We start from the raw sequence: 17624 nt of genomic DNA on the forward strand, positions 1-17624 counted from the left end.
ATTGAGTGTAATTTTGATTTTATAGTCATAATTACGACTTCGGTCCCAAAATTTTTACTTCAAATTTGAAATTCAATCTCGAAATTCTGTTTTCGACTCCAACCTCAAAATTTTGTTTTAGAACTGAAACTTTGAAATTTCGATTTCATTGTCGAAATTACGACTTTAATCCCAAATTTTGACGTCAAACTTGAAATTTTGAAATCGAAATTTCAAATTGAAACTCGGGACTTCGTTTTCAAACTTGAAATTTCGATCTTGAACACAATATCTCGACTTCAAACTGGAAATTTCGTTTTCAAACCCAAAATTTTGACTGTAATTTTGAAATTCCGATATTATTGTCGAAATTACTTCAATCCAAAAATTTTAACTTCAAACTTGAAATTAAATTTCGAAATTCCGTTTTTGAAATCGAAATTTCGACTGAAAACTCAAAATTTCAAGATTAAAAACAAACTTTTAAACAATTTCTACTTCTGTTTGGATTTTGGAGTGAAGTTATCTCACTGTGATTTTTATCTTGCGGTGCTAAGGTTCACACTGTATTTCAGGAATAAACTTTGGAGTACTTTTATGTATTGAGCCCCTACCCGAAATGCTACTACCATTCCTAATATAATTTCATTCAATAATTGAAGTGAATTGAAATTACCTCTAGACCCAACATGAACAAAAGAGTGACCACCACCACGATGGTGACTCCCAGAACGTCAGGCCAAGGCTCTCCAAGGGAATGCTGCTCCATACCGAATAAAAATTCCCTGAAGTGCCCTTTACTGATGTAATCGACGGTGGCGCTCGCTAGTCTGGCGCAAGTTGCAGCTGCTACCAGGTTGGTTAAAATATCGAGCCATAAAATAAGGAAATATAAAACATCAGACAACTTTTTCTTTCGGAATTGCTCTTCTGAAACGGTCGATGACGAGCCGCAGAGAGCTGGAAAGATATAATAAAAATTCAGATGAAATATTTTCAACCTCTCACAAGGACGAGAGACATACTGATATCACCATAAATGTGTTTGGAATTGTTCCATAATTTTTTTCTATAAACTATGACGATTGAGAACAGTTTATTTATAGAAGTAGTACAGTACTATAATAGTAGTACTACTGTAAAAGTAAACTCAACTTTATTTCGCTGCTACGCTGACAATACAACATAAAACTTCAAATAAAACTTCAAACTGATATTTTTAGGTTATGATCACGAAGTAAGAGTATATGAATTGTGTCCAAGATGTGGAGGGATCAGTAAATAAAAATCAGAATCTTTGAGGGATACACGGTAACTTTAGCATTTTGTTCTTACAGAAAGCAAGTCTACTGCTATTCCTGGATGCTATATTAAAGATAGTTCTAATTAATTTCCTCTGAAAAAAAAAACACGTTTTGCCCCCACAGAAGAACCCCACATTAATATATTTTGAGTCATATGTGAGTAAGACAATGGATAGTAAACAGTCCTGACACCTACAAAAGTGAGCACGTCTTTGATCTGTGGTATTGCAAATATTGCTTGACTCAATTTTTTGCATACATGATCGATATGGGGTTCTCAAGACAAGATTTCACCTATAAACATACCAAGGAGTTTGGCGGTTTCCGAGAGTCGGATGTTGTTAAGTTTCACTGTTTCTCTTAACGCGAAGCCTAAATGGACTGTTTTACTTTCATTCAGTTTTAGTTGATTTCAATCATACCAAGAAATCATGTCATCCATGACTGAATTAATGTGGTTTTCTTGCTCCTCCGCAGTATTTCCGGAAACTGTTATGGTAGTGTCATTGTCGAATAGGATAATCAAACCTTGTTTTATATACTTCGGAAAATCATTCATGTAGATATAGAAAAGCAGTGGGCCTAAAATTGACCCCTGTGGTATCCCAAGGATAATATCTTGAATATCAGATACTGCATTATTCACAGTCACTACCATTTTCCTATCTTCCATAAAAGCTTTTATCCATTTCAGAAGGAACCCTCTAATGCCAATGTTATATAACTTCCTAACCATTATGTCACTATTTACTGAATCAAACGCCTTGGCCGAGTCGAATAATATTGAAACTACGTACGTCCCCTTATCGATTTCATTGTAAATAAACTCGAACTTTCTAGCAATAGCAGTGTCAACCGATCTAGCTTTTCTAGAACCATGTTGATATTTTTGAGAAACACCGTAATTCTATTTGCTATTATGTATGCTTTGGTATTTGATCATTTTCATATAGAAAAATTACGCTGGATTCAGAGTCATAAGATTATATTGACGATAGTGATCTGTGAATAGGTCTGTCAGACAACGTAGGTCATACTGGATCTAACAATCCAAATATGTACAAACGCTTTGGAATTGGCTAATCCTCGTAGATCTACCCAAGAGTCTGAAACACTTCTGACAGTCCAGGAATTCAGTAAATTTTGGCAAAAACTTGAAGCGATACTACAAACAGGTTCTGGTCTCCTACCGATTGCAGCGACCTCTCTTGCAAGTTATTCGGTAGCTTCATTGATTTTCGGGCAACTGTGATTGGGAATCCAGACTGAAGACAGTTTGTTGTGTCTTCCTATCGAGAAGAGTTTTTTGGACGTTTCTTGGTGATAACCAAATACCTAACAGATCATAATGGTTCATGTGTGGGGTTTGTTTCCATCAATTTATCCACCAATAGAAGGATGGTATAGATTTACATCTGAAATATGGTCATGTAAAACCCTATGTAGGTTAAGATTTCTGTCCTGAGTTAGCGGCAGTACAACTTGATCTGGAACCTGAAGGTGTTTTTGGTAATCGACAATTGGAGGTATCAAGTTGAAGGTAATTTCCGGAATGCTGTGACTTCCAGCATATAATATAGACAACCTGTAAATTCTCCAACTAGCCTAGAGAGACAAATATCCAACCTTTCTTCGATGTACCAGACTATCAAGCTTGCAAGTAATGTTCGCGTCTCCAATCATGCGGATGGCTATTTTCTGGATGGAATCCAGCAGCTTCAGGTATGCTTGGGACTGGGCTCTATACATAAAAACAATACTTCAAAGAAGTCTGATCTTTACTGTATAAAGCACCAAAAGTTGTCGTGGTGTGTACAGTTTTCTGGTTCGGAACAGTGTTCCAAGCTTCTGAGAAGCAGCTTTTGCAATTCCAGCGACATGATTGTGCCAAGACATATTGGTGTTCATTTTAACCCCCAATAAACTTATCGAAGCAGAAAGTGGAATTGTCTGATCTGATAGGCATATGTCTGGTACGGAGACTTTTAACTTCAAGCAACATATTGTATTCTTGGTTTTTCCTAATAATTCGTTGATATACAATAGAAAGAGGGTTCTGAACCCCAAAATTTCTTCAAGTTTCAGGTGACTTTCTCATCGAGAATAATGAGAATTTATTTCACTTCTGCTGCAAAGTGGAGGTGAATTATTCGAATTTTTCCTTCCGGTGAAGAAAACCATTATTATTTTATATGGGTTTACAGACAACAGCTCCTTCAAGTTTGTAGATAATTAGTCATCCACCCACTTACTCATCTGTGCATTCCACATAAATACCTACTTTGAAATATTGCCGGTGAATTCTCAAGTTATAGAGTTGAATGTGAATTTTTTGAAAATACTTGAAGAATAAAAGGTTGGGTGAAAATATGAGTTCTTTTCATAAATGTATATCACTCAGAAGGTATGATTTACATCAACATTCGGACCGAACATTAATGGAATATGGGAAGGAGGGACGAAAGTTACCATCAAACATGTCAAGTTCAGTTTCCAATATCAAAAATATTTTTTCTTATACGTATATAGGTACTATACACATTTGCAAGCCGATAATGGAAATTTCATAATAATAATAATAATAATAATATTTATTTTCCAAAAGACATAGTACAATATGTATAGGAATAGTCGGGACAACAAAAGGTAAAGAAGTAAAAAGTAAAAAGATTGATAAGCTAGACAGTAACAGGCTTATCACCAACTACATATTAAAATATTCATCCAATGAATAAAAACATTTTTCAATTAAAAATTTTTTCAGTATCTTGTTGAATTTCCTACATTCAATGACATTTTTTATATCGTGGGGTAGTCTGTTATAGATTCTCAGCCCCATACGATCAGGTGAGTTATAAGTGATTTTATATTTGCAAAATGGAATGTGAAAATGATTTTTTTGACGAGTGTTAACGTCATGCAGGTTTGCATTTCTGTTGAATTTAGTTTTATTTTTAAGAACATAATTACAAAGTTCATATATGTAGAGTGAAAATAATGTCAATATGTTATATTTAACAAACAGTCCTCTAGCAGAGTTCGTGGAGGAAACGCCGGCCACAATTCTTACAACTCTTTTTTGCATGATAAAACGTCATTTATTGAAGTGGAGTTGGCATACAAACAAATTCCATACCTGATTCGAGATGCTACTTGGGAGAGATATAAGGATAGTAGTTGAGGCTCCTCCAGGACCTGCTTGAGACTTCTGAACATATAGCATAAAGAATTCAATCTTTTATTCAAATAAGTGCAGTGACTTTTCCAGTTCATATTTTCATCGACAACTAGTCCGAGAAATTTTACTTCGTTTATGTTACATATTAGTGTATCACTAACGCAAACATTTAATGAAAGACAATTTTTTTGCCATTTATGAAATTTGACGATTTGGGTTTTCGTTGCATTCAGATATAAAGAATTTAGGCTACACCACTCGTTTATAGAACTGAGAACTTGTTCGCATTTCTGTTGTGCTGTAATTTCATCCTTGTCCGATATTATCACAGAAGTATCATCAGCGTACATGGTAGCAGGGATCCCTGTAAGGTATTTCTCAAGATCATTGGTATACAATAAAAATAAAATTGGCCCCAATATAGACCCTTGTGGAACTCCCATGTTAACCACTTTAGTTTCAGAATTAACGAATGTGTTTGCTCCGGAAATACGTTCCGAAATTTGTACATACTGAGTACGTTCAGTTAAGAAGGAAGAAATCCAATTAAAAGCAGAGCCTCTGATTCCATAGTTGTACAACTTCGATAATAAAAGCTGATGATTAACATAGTCGAATGCCTTGCTGAGATCACAAAAGACCCCAGCAGGGCATTCTCCTGATTCCAAATATTCAATAACTTGGTTAAAGAACGAAATTGCAGCCGTATTCGTTGAAAGATTAATTCTAAACCCATGCTGATTTTCACTTAAAATATTAAAACCATCCAAAAATTTCAACAACCGTTCAAGGAAAGAATATTCAAAGATATTTGAGAAGCTTGACGTTATTGTTATGGGACGATAGTTATCCATTTCGCTAGTTGAACCCTTTTTATGAATTGGGATGATTTTCCCTGTTTTAAGGGAGTTGGGAAATGTTCCCTTTAAAAATGACAAGTTCACTAAAAAAGTCAAAGGTTTGATGATATTGCTCAAACATTTCTTTAGAAGAAAGAGCGGTATATCGTAATTTCCTGCAGAATGTTTGTTTTTGAGTTTACTCATTAAGAGTGCTTCTAGTTCTATCTCAGCAAAAGGATTGAGGTATATTTGTGAAGTTATTGAATTGAATTTTAGGATGATCTGTGGTTTCTACTTGAGCTTGATCAATTTTGTTAATGACTTCTGCTGGAGCATTTATGAAATAATTGTTCAGCAAAGTTGATACTTCACTAGCACTTTCATACACAACACCATCTTCAACGATTTCTATATGATGGTTTGGAGCGACTTTACGTTTACTCAATTCCGAAATGACCTTCATACACTGGGTGTTGTAAATATTCAGAAAACGTTATTCCTGACCATTCTCAGATATATTCTCAGAATTTGGAGAAATTCTAATGGAAATCTTTACCTGATAAGGTGGACGAAATAGCTGCTATAAAAATGGAACCTATGGCTTCAGCACCAGAGAATTCGGAAGCAAGCAGACCAACCAGAATGGTGATCCCAAATGACCAATGGGTGAGAGCATGGCTGAAGTCCTGTAGATTTCCCATTCTGTAAAAAATATTTTTGAAGTTTCAGTAAAAAACAAGTTGATGTTTGAATTGAAGGGTTATATTTTTAGGAGTGATTAATTTTTGGGAAAGAAAGTTTTTGGCTTTGGAAAGTAGAAAGTTTTTGGCTTTGGAGTAGTAGAAAGCCAAAAACTTTCTTTCCCAAGTTGATGTTCTTATTCTCCACATCTTTTGCATACTTTTGATTTGGATAATCGATATTTATTATTGAAGCTAAAAACAATATTGTTAGCAGCTTCATCCACGTCCAACTTTCGATTACACCAGTGTCATTCAATGATTATTATAATGATCTATTTGCTGTGAGGTTGTCCAAAAATAGTCACCACAGTGTAGAACAACCTCTTTTCATGGCAATTATCAGTTATTGTGTCTCTTCCCTCTGAGATTACTCACCATGAATTCACTTGCGTACAATTTATGTATCCATCCAATCATTGTTGCTTCTCAAGCCATAATTGAACATCAATGGTTATCAAAAGTACAATTTGTATACGAAGGTTCAAAGAAACAAGGATATAAGAAATTGAAAGATTGAATAACGAATCAAATGCAGTGAATTGGGTATAAATTCTAGATAGTGATAGCTAATATCTGCTGAAAGTATAGAATTCATGCAATATAATTATTCACTTCCAATAATATAATTTATCATAAGACAACATGTAGGTGGAAAATTACTGAATCAGAATAGAAATTGAAAGTTTGTCAATGCTAGTATTTCACAAAAATGACAGTGCTAGGATCCAGACTCTTCTAATCCCTCGATGTTAGACACCACCTCCATGGAAACGTATTATCAGCAATGCTTTGAAAATAGATGGTCCTTGTTCCCAAACCATTATTTCGTGAGAGAACCACTAAAAAAATTTTTGATTCTGAAATGATTTAGGTCTACAAACCCTAGATAAGACACCTAGCAGGAAGAAATCAAATAACCTTCCACTATTTCACTCAATTTGAGGTTCAGTATATTCTCCTGGCTGCCTTTCCCACTATATCTGACATTTATATTAACAACACTCAAAAAATTCGACTCACCCTATAAAGTTAGTACCAGAAGGTACGTCAAATACATTCCAGGCCAAGAACTATCACTGTCACATTGAAACAACACCTTTTCTTTATAATCCGAAGGCTATTTCAGACTCGTGATTTTCTGCAATTCGTCTGCATTACCCATCAATAATTTCTTTTGAGCAAGCGCGACGCTCGGAAAAGTTCACGTGGTGTGAGTGTGAAATGTATACCCGCGGAAACTGAAAACGATATCCTCTACACAAAGGCTAATTTTCTTATACGAGGAGTGGAATAAATATACAAAACTGGAATATATTTCAATGTTTTCTCCACTTTCGAAACAACCAGAGCCATATGAATCATAGATCAGTCATGGCGTAGGAATTCAACGCAGGTTGTAAACATTTTAGAATTATGCGACGAACATGACGACCATTCATTCTGGTGAAGGGAAAATATTCTGAAGAATTTTTATTGTGAGGAGAAAACGAAATTTTTGAGGAGAACCCCCAAGAACAGTTGCAGAGAACTAAGCGAATGTAGATGGAATATTGGAAAATATCAATGTCCAAGCTCACACTGAAGAAGAATCCACGGATCAGATATAATAATGTATGGATGATATATAGTAAAAAAAAAGTTTCTACATTGTATGACCTATACCATCTGTATCTTTTCTTATACAGATATATACTCAACCTCCATCTACTCTCATGCAGACCTACGACTTTGTAGGTACGTGTGGCAGATACCCAATGGAAAAACAACAACTAACCCAGCTTATGTTGCGGAGAGAGTTGAAGTTAAACCATCAGAAACCTGTGCAACGTCTTCGACTTGGAAGATTCGTCGCAAGTTTCGGTTTTGGGGTGTTTGCCTTATCATCAGTACCGGACATGGTCGTTTTACAACGGCGTGAACCGTCTGCATACTCCGAGATGGGAGTCGGAATAATGACAGTTCACTTAATCAACTGCAGAGAGATTCTATGACTAGCTGGAATTATAATTTGCGACGAATCGAAGACGTTGCACAGATGGCTTTACTGCAACTCTCTGTGCGGCAATAGCTGGGTTAGTTGTTGTTTTTCCGTTGAGTATCTGCCACACGCACCTACAAAGTCGTAGGTCTGCATGAGAGAAAAGAGAAATATATATATATATATATATATATATATATATATATATATATATATATATATATATATATATATACCGGGTGTCCCAGAGCTTTTAAGCCAGCAGATATCTCAGTCACCTGCAGAAAAAAATTGAAAAAAAATATGTATATCATAGAAGACCACCAGCACTTTCATGTAGCAGAGCAAAATCCACCCCTCGCGAGCAACCCCTGCGAAACCACCCCTAACTTTTGTTTTTCAAATGGCAACCCCATGTTGTTTGTCGTTCAACTGACAGCTCTTGTTATTTCTCAACCAACGATATATCATGATTGTTCGAGAAAATTGAATACGTTAGTGGGTACTATTAACTGGACTGATCGAATTGTTCTGCATTGTAGACACCAGAAAAAGTGGACGCTACGCAGAAAAAGAGGCGATAAAATGTTAGAACTTTTTGTGCTTCCTTTCATTCCTCTGATATCTGGATGACACATTGCCATCAGTCGTGATATTGTTGTTGTATATCAAAATGCCTTTTACCTTCACTTCCAACGAATATGTTGATATGCTTTTAATTTTTGGTGAATGCCGAAAGAATAAACGTGCTGCGGAGAGGCTGTATGGGCAGCGCTTTCCTGATCGTCGACAACCAGGTCGTAATACGTTTTCGTATGTAGAAAATACCATGCGAACGGGATCATTTCCAGGAAAAACAGATTAAGTACATCCTACTCCCGTGCGAACTGAGGAAAATTGCATAAATGTGTTGGCCTACGCCGAAGCACATCCTCATATTTCGGTTCGTGCATTGGCGGTAAAGATTGGGATCAGTAAGTCATCTGTGCAAAGAATTTTCAAACAGTACAAGTATCATCCCTTCAAAATTCATTTACACCAAGGACTCAGACCTACCGATTTCGAAAGACGAACGGCATTCATTGCTCACATTCAAGTTTTAGTCCATGACAATCCAAACATCCTCAATCAAATCTTGTGGAGTGACGAATCCCGCTTCCATAATAATGGTACTGTTAATCGACATAACATGCACTATCGGTCACAGGACAACCCTCACTGGATTAGAGAAACCAATTTTCAAACAATGTGGGTGTGAACGTGTGGTGTGGTTTACATAATGGACGACTCATCGGGCCCCATTTTTTCCAAGACACTTTGACGAGCCACCGATATTTACATTTCTTGGAAAATTGTTTACCTGCCCTCCTGGAAGATATTCCACTTGAAGAACGACAACAAATGTGGTGGCAACAAGATGGTGCTCCTGCACATAACCATAATGTAGTTACTACATTCCTCAATGATACTTTTCGAGACCGTTGGATTGGAAATAGTGGACCTGTGCGATGGCCTGCACGTTCTCCAGATCTCACGCCACTGGACTTTTTCCTGTGGAGATATCTGAAACGAGTTGCCTTCGAAACACAACCAATGAATATTGACGATTTAATCCAAAAAATTTTAGAGGCTTGTCATACCGTTACTCCGGAAATGATTAGGGCTTCCTGTACTCGCGCGCTGATTCGGCGACTTGAAGCATGTGTGGCAAGTGCTGGCCAACATTTTGAACATTTTCTGTAGTATCATGTATCAAAATACAGATGACCTTAAACATTAATATTTCATTTGTGTTTTTATTTTCTATTATTCTGCATGTCATTCTACCTACCATGATACATCATTGACCGAGAAATGAAAAAGACTGTAAGTTGAACCAAAACAAACATGGGCGTGCCATTTGAAAAACAAAAGTTAGGGGTGGTTTCTTGGGGGTTGTTTACCAGGGGGTGGATTTTGCTATGCTGCATGAAAGTGCTTGTGTTCTCCTATGATACATATTTTTGTTTTAAACAGACATAGCACCCCAGAAAGTGGCAAACCATAGACAAGTGTTCCGGGCTTTTGGCCCATCATCAGTATGGTGCAGCCAAGTGTAAGGATGTAACGATAAATATATATATATATATATATATATATATATATATATATATATATATATATATATATTGTGTTTTGATTTGTACTTGTTTCTCGATAAGTGATTTATGACTGTTGAATTTATGGATGTTCAAGTTTTGCCAAATGTCCATGCGGTTGCCCTTGTTGATTTGTTTCATTAGTTTTATGTTCTCTGATGGGGGAAAATTATGTTTGTTTTGTATGGCGTGTGTTGCAAGGTTTATATACTATTGGATTTATGTATGCTTTTTTGTGCTTTTTTGTGCTCATTGTACCTTTGGATCAGATAATCAATAGAAGATAATCAATAGAAGCTTCAAATCCTTTTTGTAGAATTTAATATTGAAATATATATATCTAATATATATATATATATATATATATATATATATATAAATATATATATAATCGATTCAATTCGTGAGGTTGCAGTCAATAGCTGGGCTGTTACAAAGAAAACTCTTTGTTATATGTCAAGCTTTCGGTATATTTCACACCTTCGTCAGGACAACTACAATAATAAGATTATATATCTTGTAAAAAATATATAAATATGGAGAACTTACTAACGTGAGAATAAAATATAAAATGGTTCAAAAACAGATAGAAAAACATTAATAAATGACAGTTAATAAAAATTTTGGCTGACAATGTCAAGTGGGAAAATTCTGAATGATACTCGAATTACTAGATTTTTTTATTTTCTTTATCATATTTCAGTAGGTACGTGTAAATTTTGCTGAGACTATCAATATCAGTTCGTTTATTCATTGAATGTTCTTCGTTATTAATATGTATCATTTCCAAAAATATTCTTTTCGTTATATTGGTTTCTCTATCTAAAATATTTGGATTTTCAAAATTCATTTTATGATCCTCCGAATTAACATGTTCTGTTAATGCACAAGAATTAACATTTCGTCTACAGTCGCTCTTATGGGAAGTGATGCGACTACTTAGAGGTCTAGATGTTTGTCCTATATATGTTTTAGAACAATCCATACAAGAATTGAATTGAATCGATTTATAGTTAATCCAGTCACTAATTATTCTGTTATATATATATATATATATTATATATATATAATAATATATATATATATAATCATTTTTCATGCTCCAATATTTTTCAAGCCTCATTTATTGTATTTTTGAAAATTTGGATATCCTAGGAATCGTTTGTAAAATATTATCATTGTATATATTGCTGAAGAAAATGAGAAATTGTTTTCCACTCGTTTGATTCATTCCTGAATATTCCACCTCTAGATTTTTCTCCTCCGGAACTACCATTTATTTAAAAATATGTTCCGAAACACTATCAATAATGAAATCACGTTTCCAATTTGGAAAGAATTTTTATTTCACACATTCGAAATTTTAATCAAGCTGATACCTGATGAAGCAATTTAATCAATTTTCAGCAGGCACACAGCGGTAGAAATGGAATTAAAGCTGAACTAGATAGATGAAATAACTAGGTGATTCTGAAATGAAAATTTTCGCTGTCGATATTGATCAAAGACAAGAAGTAAACCGCTAAAAAAATATTGACACAGAAAATATCTGAACGATATGATGATGGTAAATGATTTATACAGGGTGTAACCTAATTACGGTACGGAACTTCAGAGGGTGATTCGTTAGTTTGTTTTAAGAAAAACGTATTCATGAACATATGTCAGGAGTTGCTTTGTTTCTGAGATATAAGGCGTTGAAGATTAAAAAAACGGTGTTTATGAAGTATCATGAATATCCTTACACCGATTTCGTTGAAATTTGATACAGTTATTTGAAGTGATAGGGCGCTTATTCAACCTTGGTTAGATTGGAATTATTAGGTCCAGTGCGGTCTCAGTGGGCCATAAAGCCATCAATATTGAGAAAAAAACTGTACCATACGTTCATTCGTATGGCGTAGCCACTTTGCATATTATGCGATGATCACCTGCTTTAGAGACTAGTTGATAGTGATGGTGTTGTCATATCAGTGAAAGTCAGGGTTGTCAATTAGCAGTGATAGTAATTCCATCATGAATAATTTTACTAAGGCTGAAATGGCTAACATGCACTTTATTTATGAATTAACAAATGGAAATGCGGAAGAAGTACGTAGAATCTACCAGGACAGATACCCTAACAGAGTAATGTGCTTAAACATTTGGAACGCTACATGCAATATTACGTGAAACTGAGAGTTCTAATAAAAATGCAGATTCTGGAAGACCAAAAACTATAACAACGTCGGAATTAGAAGAAGCTATACTTGATGCGATACAGAAAGATCCTTCAAATAGAATGAGGCAGATTGAACTACAACAGGAAGTCATAACAAAAACCGTATGGGCAGTTTTAAAAAGAAACCTCATGTACCCATATCACATACAGCGGGTTCAAGCTCTATTTCCTCGGGATTTTCACCAAGATTGATGTTTTGCAGGTGGTTGATTCATACGATGGCACACAATAATAGTTTTTCACTAAATATTTTATTTACGGACGTAGCCAATTTTTCAAGAGATACTATCATGAACTTTCACAGTGCAAATTTTTGGGCCTTTGAAAATATCCATGTTATTAGAGGAAGTCATTTTCAGCAGCAAATTTCGCTGAACGTTTAGGTAGGAATGATTGGTGACTACCCATTTTTCCTACCAGCAAGATCAACAGGTCAATCCTTCACGGATTTTTTTCGAGATCATTCACCCATTTCGTTGGAAGAAGTGCCGGTACCCATGAGAGGCAATTTGTGTTTTATGCACGATGGGGTTCAGCTCATTTGAGTGTTTTTGCTCGTTACCATCCCGACATCAAATCACATTTTTTTCCAATATTGTTGGCTCAGTTCAAGTCAAGTCAAGTCAAAAATGTTTATCGGCTTTAAGATTAATTACAAAATTTATGAGTGTGTTTTGTGTGGGGTCCTGTTATAGGCTTATGCCTCTTCGGGGTTAGTGAGTTCTAAGTGGTGTCTTGTGTAATGATTCTAGTGTACTGTTGTTTTAGTTGTCATGTGTTCATCTTGTTTTTTGTTTTTTCCATTGCTCTGTTAGAGTGGTCCGGGTCAGTTGCAGTGGTCATTGGAGTTTTTTGAGTACGAGTTGTGGGGCCGGGGGTAAGGGCTTCAGATGTCAGTTCCTTCCAGGAAGTAGCTGTCCGCTATCTGATTCCAAGTAGGTATTCCTCTAGGGTAACCTGGATCTGCTCCGGCGGATCTTCCATTGTTCCGAGGACTATTGCTGGGGGAAACGGGAGCTTCTTCCTAGGAATCTTTCTGGGTCCTCCACGAGGAGTCCACGGTGTAGTCAGGGAGTTGATAGCATCAGTGTTCGTACTGCTCATCGTTCTTGTCGCGTATCGTCCTTAAAGTTCCTGAAATCTCTCGGTAGTTAGGATACGGTGGGATAGTCTTGGGGAAGCGTACAGTATATCATCGCTTTGTAGTCTAGGACTGGTCTGATGAAAGATTTATAAGTATGTAGTAGAGTTTTACTGTCGCACTTCCCGAGCTTGCCTCTCTGTGCTCTTAGTAGGTTTGCTCTCTTCTCCCGGACTCTTTCCCGAGTTTCTCTCAGGTTGACCTCCCAGTTGAGGGTATTCGTGAAAGTGACCTCCAAGTAGGACACCGAATCTTGGACTATGAGGTATTCTCCTAAAAGCCTGAGGTTCAAGTTATCGGGATTTAGTTTAGGGCGGGTAGTGGTGTGAGGATGTCGAAATAAAATGGTTTGGGTTTTGGAGGGATTAATTTCGGTACGCCACTTGTTGAACCACTGCTCGAAGTGGTCGATCATGTTTTGTGCTTGAATTTGGAAGCTGCGGGTGTTGGAGTAGAGGATAGTATCATCGGCATACTGGAGGATTTTCTGGGTAGTGGGGACGTCGTGAGCGTAAATTAGAAATAAGGAAGAAGCGAGGGCTGAGCCATGGGGAGCACCGGGTTTGGGAGAAAAAGGGTGGATAAGGCGTCATCGACTTTAACGCGGATTTGTCGGTTAGATAGGTAGGAAGCTACTAGTCAGATGAAGTGGTGTGGGAGACGAATGTGGATAAGCTTCCAGATCCAGAAAGTGCCAGACTATGTTGAAAGCTTTCTGGATGTCTGAGAGGATGGCGATAGTGCCAAAAGAAGATTTGATATTTTGGGAGATGTGTGTGTGTAATTCGGCTAGTACATTCTGCGTGGAATGTTCAGGTCTGAAACCATGCTGATGTGGAGGAATGATGTTATGTTCTACAAGGAAGTCATTCAGTCGGTTGGTCATTAATCATTCCAGCAGTTTACCCAGACGACTGAGCAGGCTGATAGGTCTATAGGAATCAGGTTTGGTGAGATTTTTGTGAGATTTTGGAATTAGGATTGTGTTTGCCTGGGCCTGGAGCGGTATTTCTACCACTGTGAATAGTATTGAGGATATCTTCCTCGCTGAATGGGGATCTTAATGGGCAGTTGAGGTCAAGGGGAATCTGACCGGGATGCCTGCCCAGCTGCGCAGACACTTGCTGGTGTATGTGGTTGACATTAAGCATCAATCACTAGGTGACTGTCGGTTTTTCGTTTTTGTTCGGCAAGGACTTTGAATTTGTTCCAGAAAGCCGTTCCGTCCCTCTAGTAAAGTTTTTTGGTCACCTTAATCCACTTTTTCGTACCTTAGTTAAGAAACACTCTATATAGAATCGGAATAGAATAATTTTGACGTCATCTGGATCTGGAAACATCTTCTGTGAACCCCCTTCCAGTCCGGCAGAAATTTCTGGTGCTTTTTTGGCAAGCTGTAATTTATCAATGCAATATATATATATATAATATATATATAATATATATATATATATATATATATATATATATATATATATATATATATATATATATATATATATATATATATATATATATATAATATATATATATATATAATATATATATATATATAATATATATATATATATATATATATATATATTATATATGTCTTACAAGTTAAAGCAAACATTCAATTTTTACAACCATATCTCACATTGTTCATGAATCTCTTGGAAACATGTAATAATATTTTAAGACTTCACAACCAAACAAAATCAGGATTCAATATCTGCAAAGATAGATCACGGCAGAGATTGTTCTTTCAACTCACCACCAAAAACTATCACTATTTCATTATTCACTATCAACAGTAATCGTGGTTATGTTATTACTCGAACCGAAAAACTAAGATGAGGAACAGTAATTGTTTCAACAGTTGTATAGGATGAGTTTGTGTCATAATCATAATGAATTCTGAATTTATTCATGAAATTAGGATTACGAAAAGTATCTCGAAAATTTTGGTGACATTCTTGAATATTAGTGGAGTTTAATCTTCCTCTTGAAGATGATCACTTGGTGATCGAAACCCATGTCAAGGTGTTAAAAATAATGGTTCGAGGTTGGGGTTGGGATTAAATTCCAGTAATATTCATTACCACACCAAAGGTTTCAAACAGTGCATCACAAGTAAATGTTATTCAAGTAAGTTGGAAAATTCTGAGAACGAAATCAAATTTCATTCCAAGAGGTATTTGATAGCCGATGTTTTTTCATATCCTTCTGAAACTTCCCAACTTGGAGAGAATTATATTCTTATTATATAGCCAGGCAATGTGATATGAGAAAGATCTATGAAAAACTGAAGTTTTATGTTTAGGTAATGTTGGTATATTTCAGAATCTTAAATTCAAATGCAATCGGCTCTGAATGATATTTTTTTCGAAAAGGTGAGAGATAATTGAAGATACTTACTCTTACACTTTGTTCTTATTCACGAATATTATCACTTGAGCTACAAATACATTTGATTCAGATAATATATCGTTTTCTACTCTATCATCATAAAATAAGGAAATTTAGAAATTGACGTTCTAGTATGGAACTAACTAGACAACATCAATCCTTTGAGAATGTTGACGAAAGTAATTAGATGAGAATGCATTATTTTGATAAGCTTATTTGCTAACGCGCGTCGCATCTCCAAAAGAATATTTTGAAATCTTTAACGTAGATATCAGCAATGAGTCTATGAATATCATCACACTTTTTGATTTTACATCTCGAGTAATTCCTTTTTCCTCATCCTTTTTGGTTTGGTTTTGCTCTCACATCCATTTGAACTACTCAGTGATTAATGCTTTCCGTAAATGAGAAATTTTATGGCTCTGAGGATATTGCAGTTACGGAATGATGACTTGCATGACTCAAATGTGAAAGAAATTATCATAGTGAAAAATGATCAGAAACATATGTTTATCAATATGATTGATACCAATTTGAGAATATGCGAGTTGTTACAGGATGATAAGAGAACACAGTTTCAAACAGCCGGAGTCATAATTGAAGAGAACAAAATTTGTCCTGATGGGCCATTGTCGAATGGAACCTGAAGTAACAAACCTCAGGCTCATACAAGCTAATAAGCCTGATGTACTCCTTCTCAACCACCAGAGCAATACGGTCGTCGTCGTGGAGTTTTCAGCTCCTGGCGAGACGAATAGCGTACAAAAAGAGAAGAAAAACTGAAAAATATCTAAATTTTCTCTTCGGACCCCGCAAACTCTATCCATATCACTCTGTTAGGATGGTTGTTCTGATTTATTGGAGTCCTTGGTGGAATGATGCCCTCACTACTCTCAAATCTTGAAAGCATACCGGCTTGCCGCGGTAAGGCAGAAATCTTAGCCGGATAGATGCAGAAGGCTGTCATTCTTGGCTCACTGTACTTGCTCAGGGCACACGATTCTCGGACCCAATAATCACCCACTGGGACTGGTCGTTGGTTGTTATTGCTGGCGCGCCCTTCCGAATGTATCAGGGCTTAGGGAGATAGGGCCTGACCAGCGCATACTACGACAAAAAAATTATAATGATAATAGGAAGACATCATGCTACCACAAAATAATAAAATAAATGTTCCTTCATTTACATAAGAAACTTACCGTTTAGACGTACATAATTTGAATATCAGAAATGAAAGACTGTACCTCCCTTTAGAACGAAATATTTTAAATGGTCAGTTGGCCACCAAAAAAAGTTAACAAATCTAGTCAATTTTACAAAAAACATCTTCAAGCATCTAAAATTTTATAAAAATGATTTTTTTTTGTTTTTAGGTCAATATTTCTTTCTCTGTATTATTACACGGGTTTATTTAGAGTTAAGTGTAAGAATATTTTCTGTCATTTTTAAACAACAGAAAATAAAATTCGCCCTTCATTTCCATATGTGAACTTCAAAATATAATATTCATTGTATTCTTTCGAATGTGGAAATAATGAAGACCACTTTTATTATTACTAAAGTTGCAGAGCCAAGCAAAGCAACTCTGTTTTTTACTCAACCCATATTGCCTCAGGAATTTTTAGATTAGAAGCTTAACAAAAAAAACAGTTTGCTGTGATTTGATGTTGATATTTGGAAGTAAGTAGTTCTTTTTTAAAAATATATTC

General features: G+C 35.8%; 1 protein-coding gene across 1 annotated transcript; it reads right to left on the reverse strand.

The window, feature by feature from the left end:
* Positions 1–604: 604 nt before the first annotated feature.
* Positions 605–7142, reverse strand: LOC141482674 (high affinity cationic amino acid transporter 1-like). Its single transcript, XM_074176294.1, has 4 exons — positions 7067–7142; positions 5860–6005; positions 656–939; positions 605–613 (listed from the first exon to the last, which is right to left on the reverse strand). The coding sequence occupies exons 2-4, from the start codon at positions 6002–6004 to the stop codon at positions 605–607; spliced, it is 438 nt and encodes a 145-aa protein (XP_074032395.1). The 5' UTR covers position 6005; positions 7067–7142.
* Between the last annotated feature and the right edge of the window lie 10482 nt (positions 7143–17624).

Source organism: Leptinotarsa decemlineata, unplaced genomic scaffold, assembly GCF_025532065.1.
Source record: "Leptinotarsa decemlineata unplaced genomic scaffold, Ldec_3_MD MMD2_tig00001719_RagTag_RagTag, whole genome shotgun sequence".
NCBI lineage: Eukaryota > Metazoa > Arthropoda > Insecta > Coleoptera > Chrysomelidae > Leptinotarsa > Leptinotarsa decemlineata.

Bases quoted from the DNA above. Each gene is read 5' to 3' on its own strand.
- LOC141482674 (XM_074176294.1), bottom strand. From the start codon at position 6,004: ATGGGAAATCTACAGGACTTCAGCCATGCTCTCACCCATTGGTCATTT. The intron at 940-5,859 runs GTAAAGATTTCC...ATATCTTTCCAG, and splicing joins TATTTCGTCCACCTTATCAG to CTCTCTGCGGCTCGTCATCG.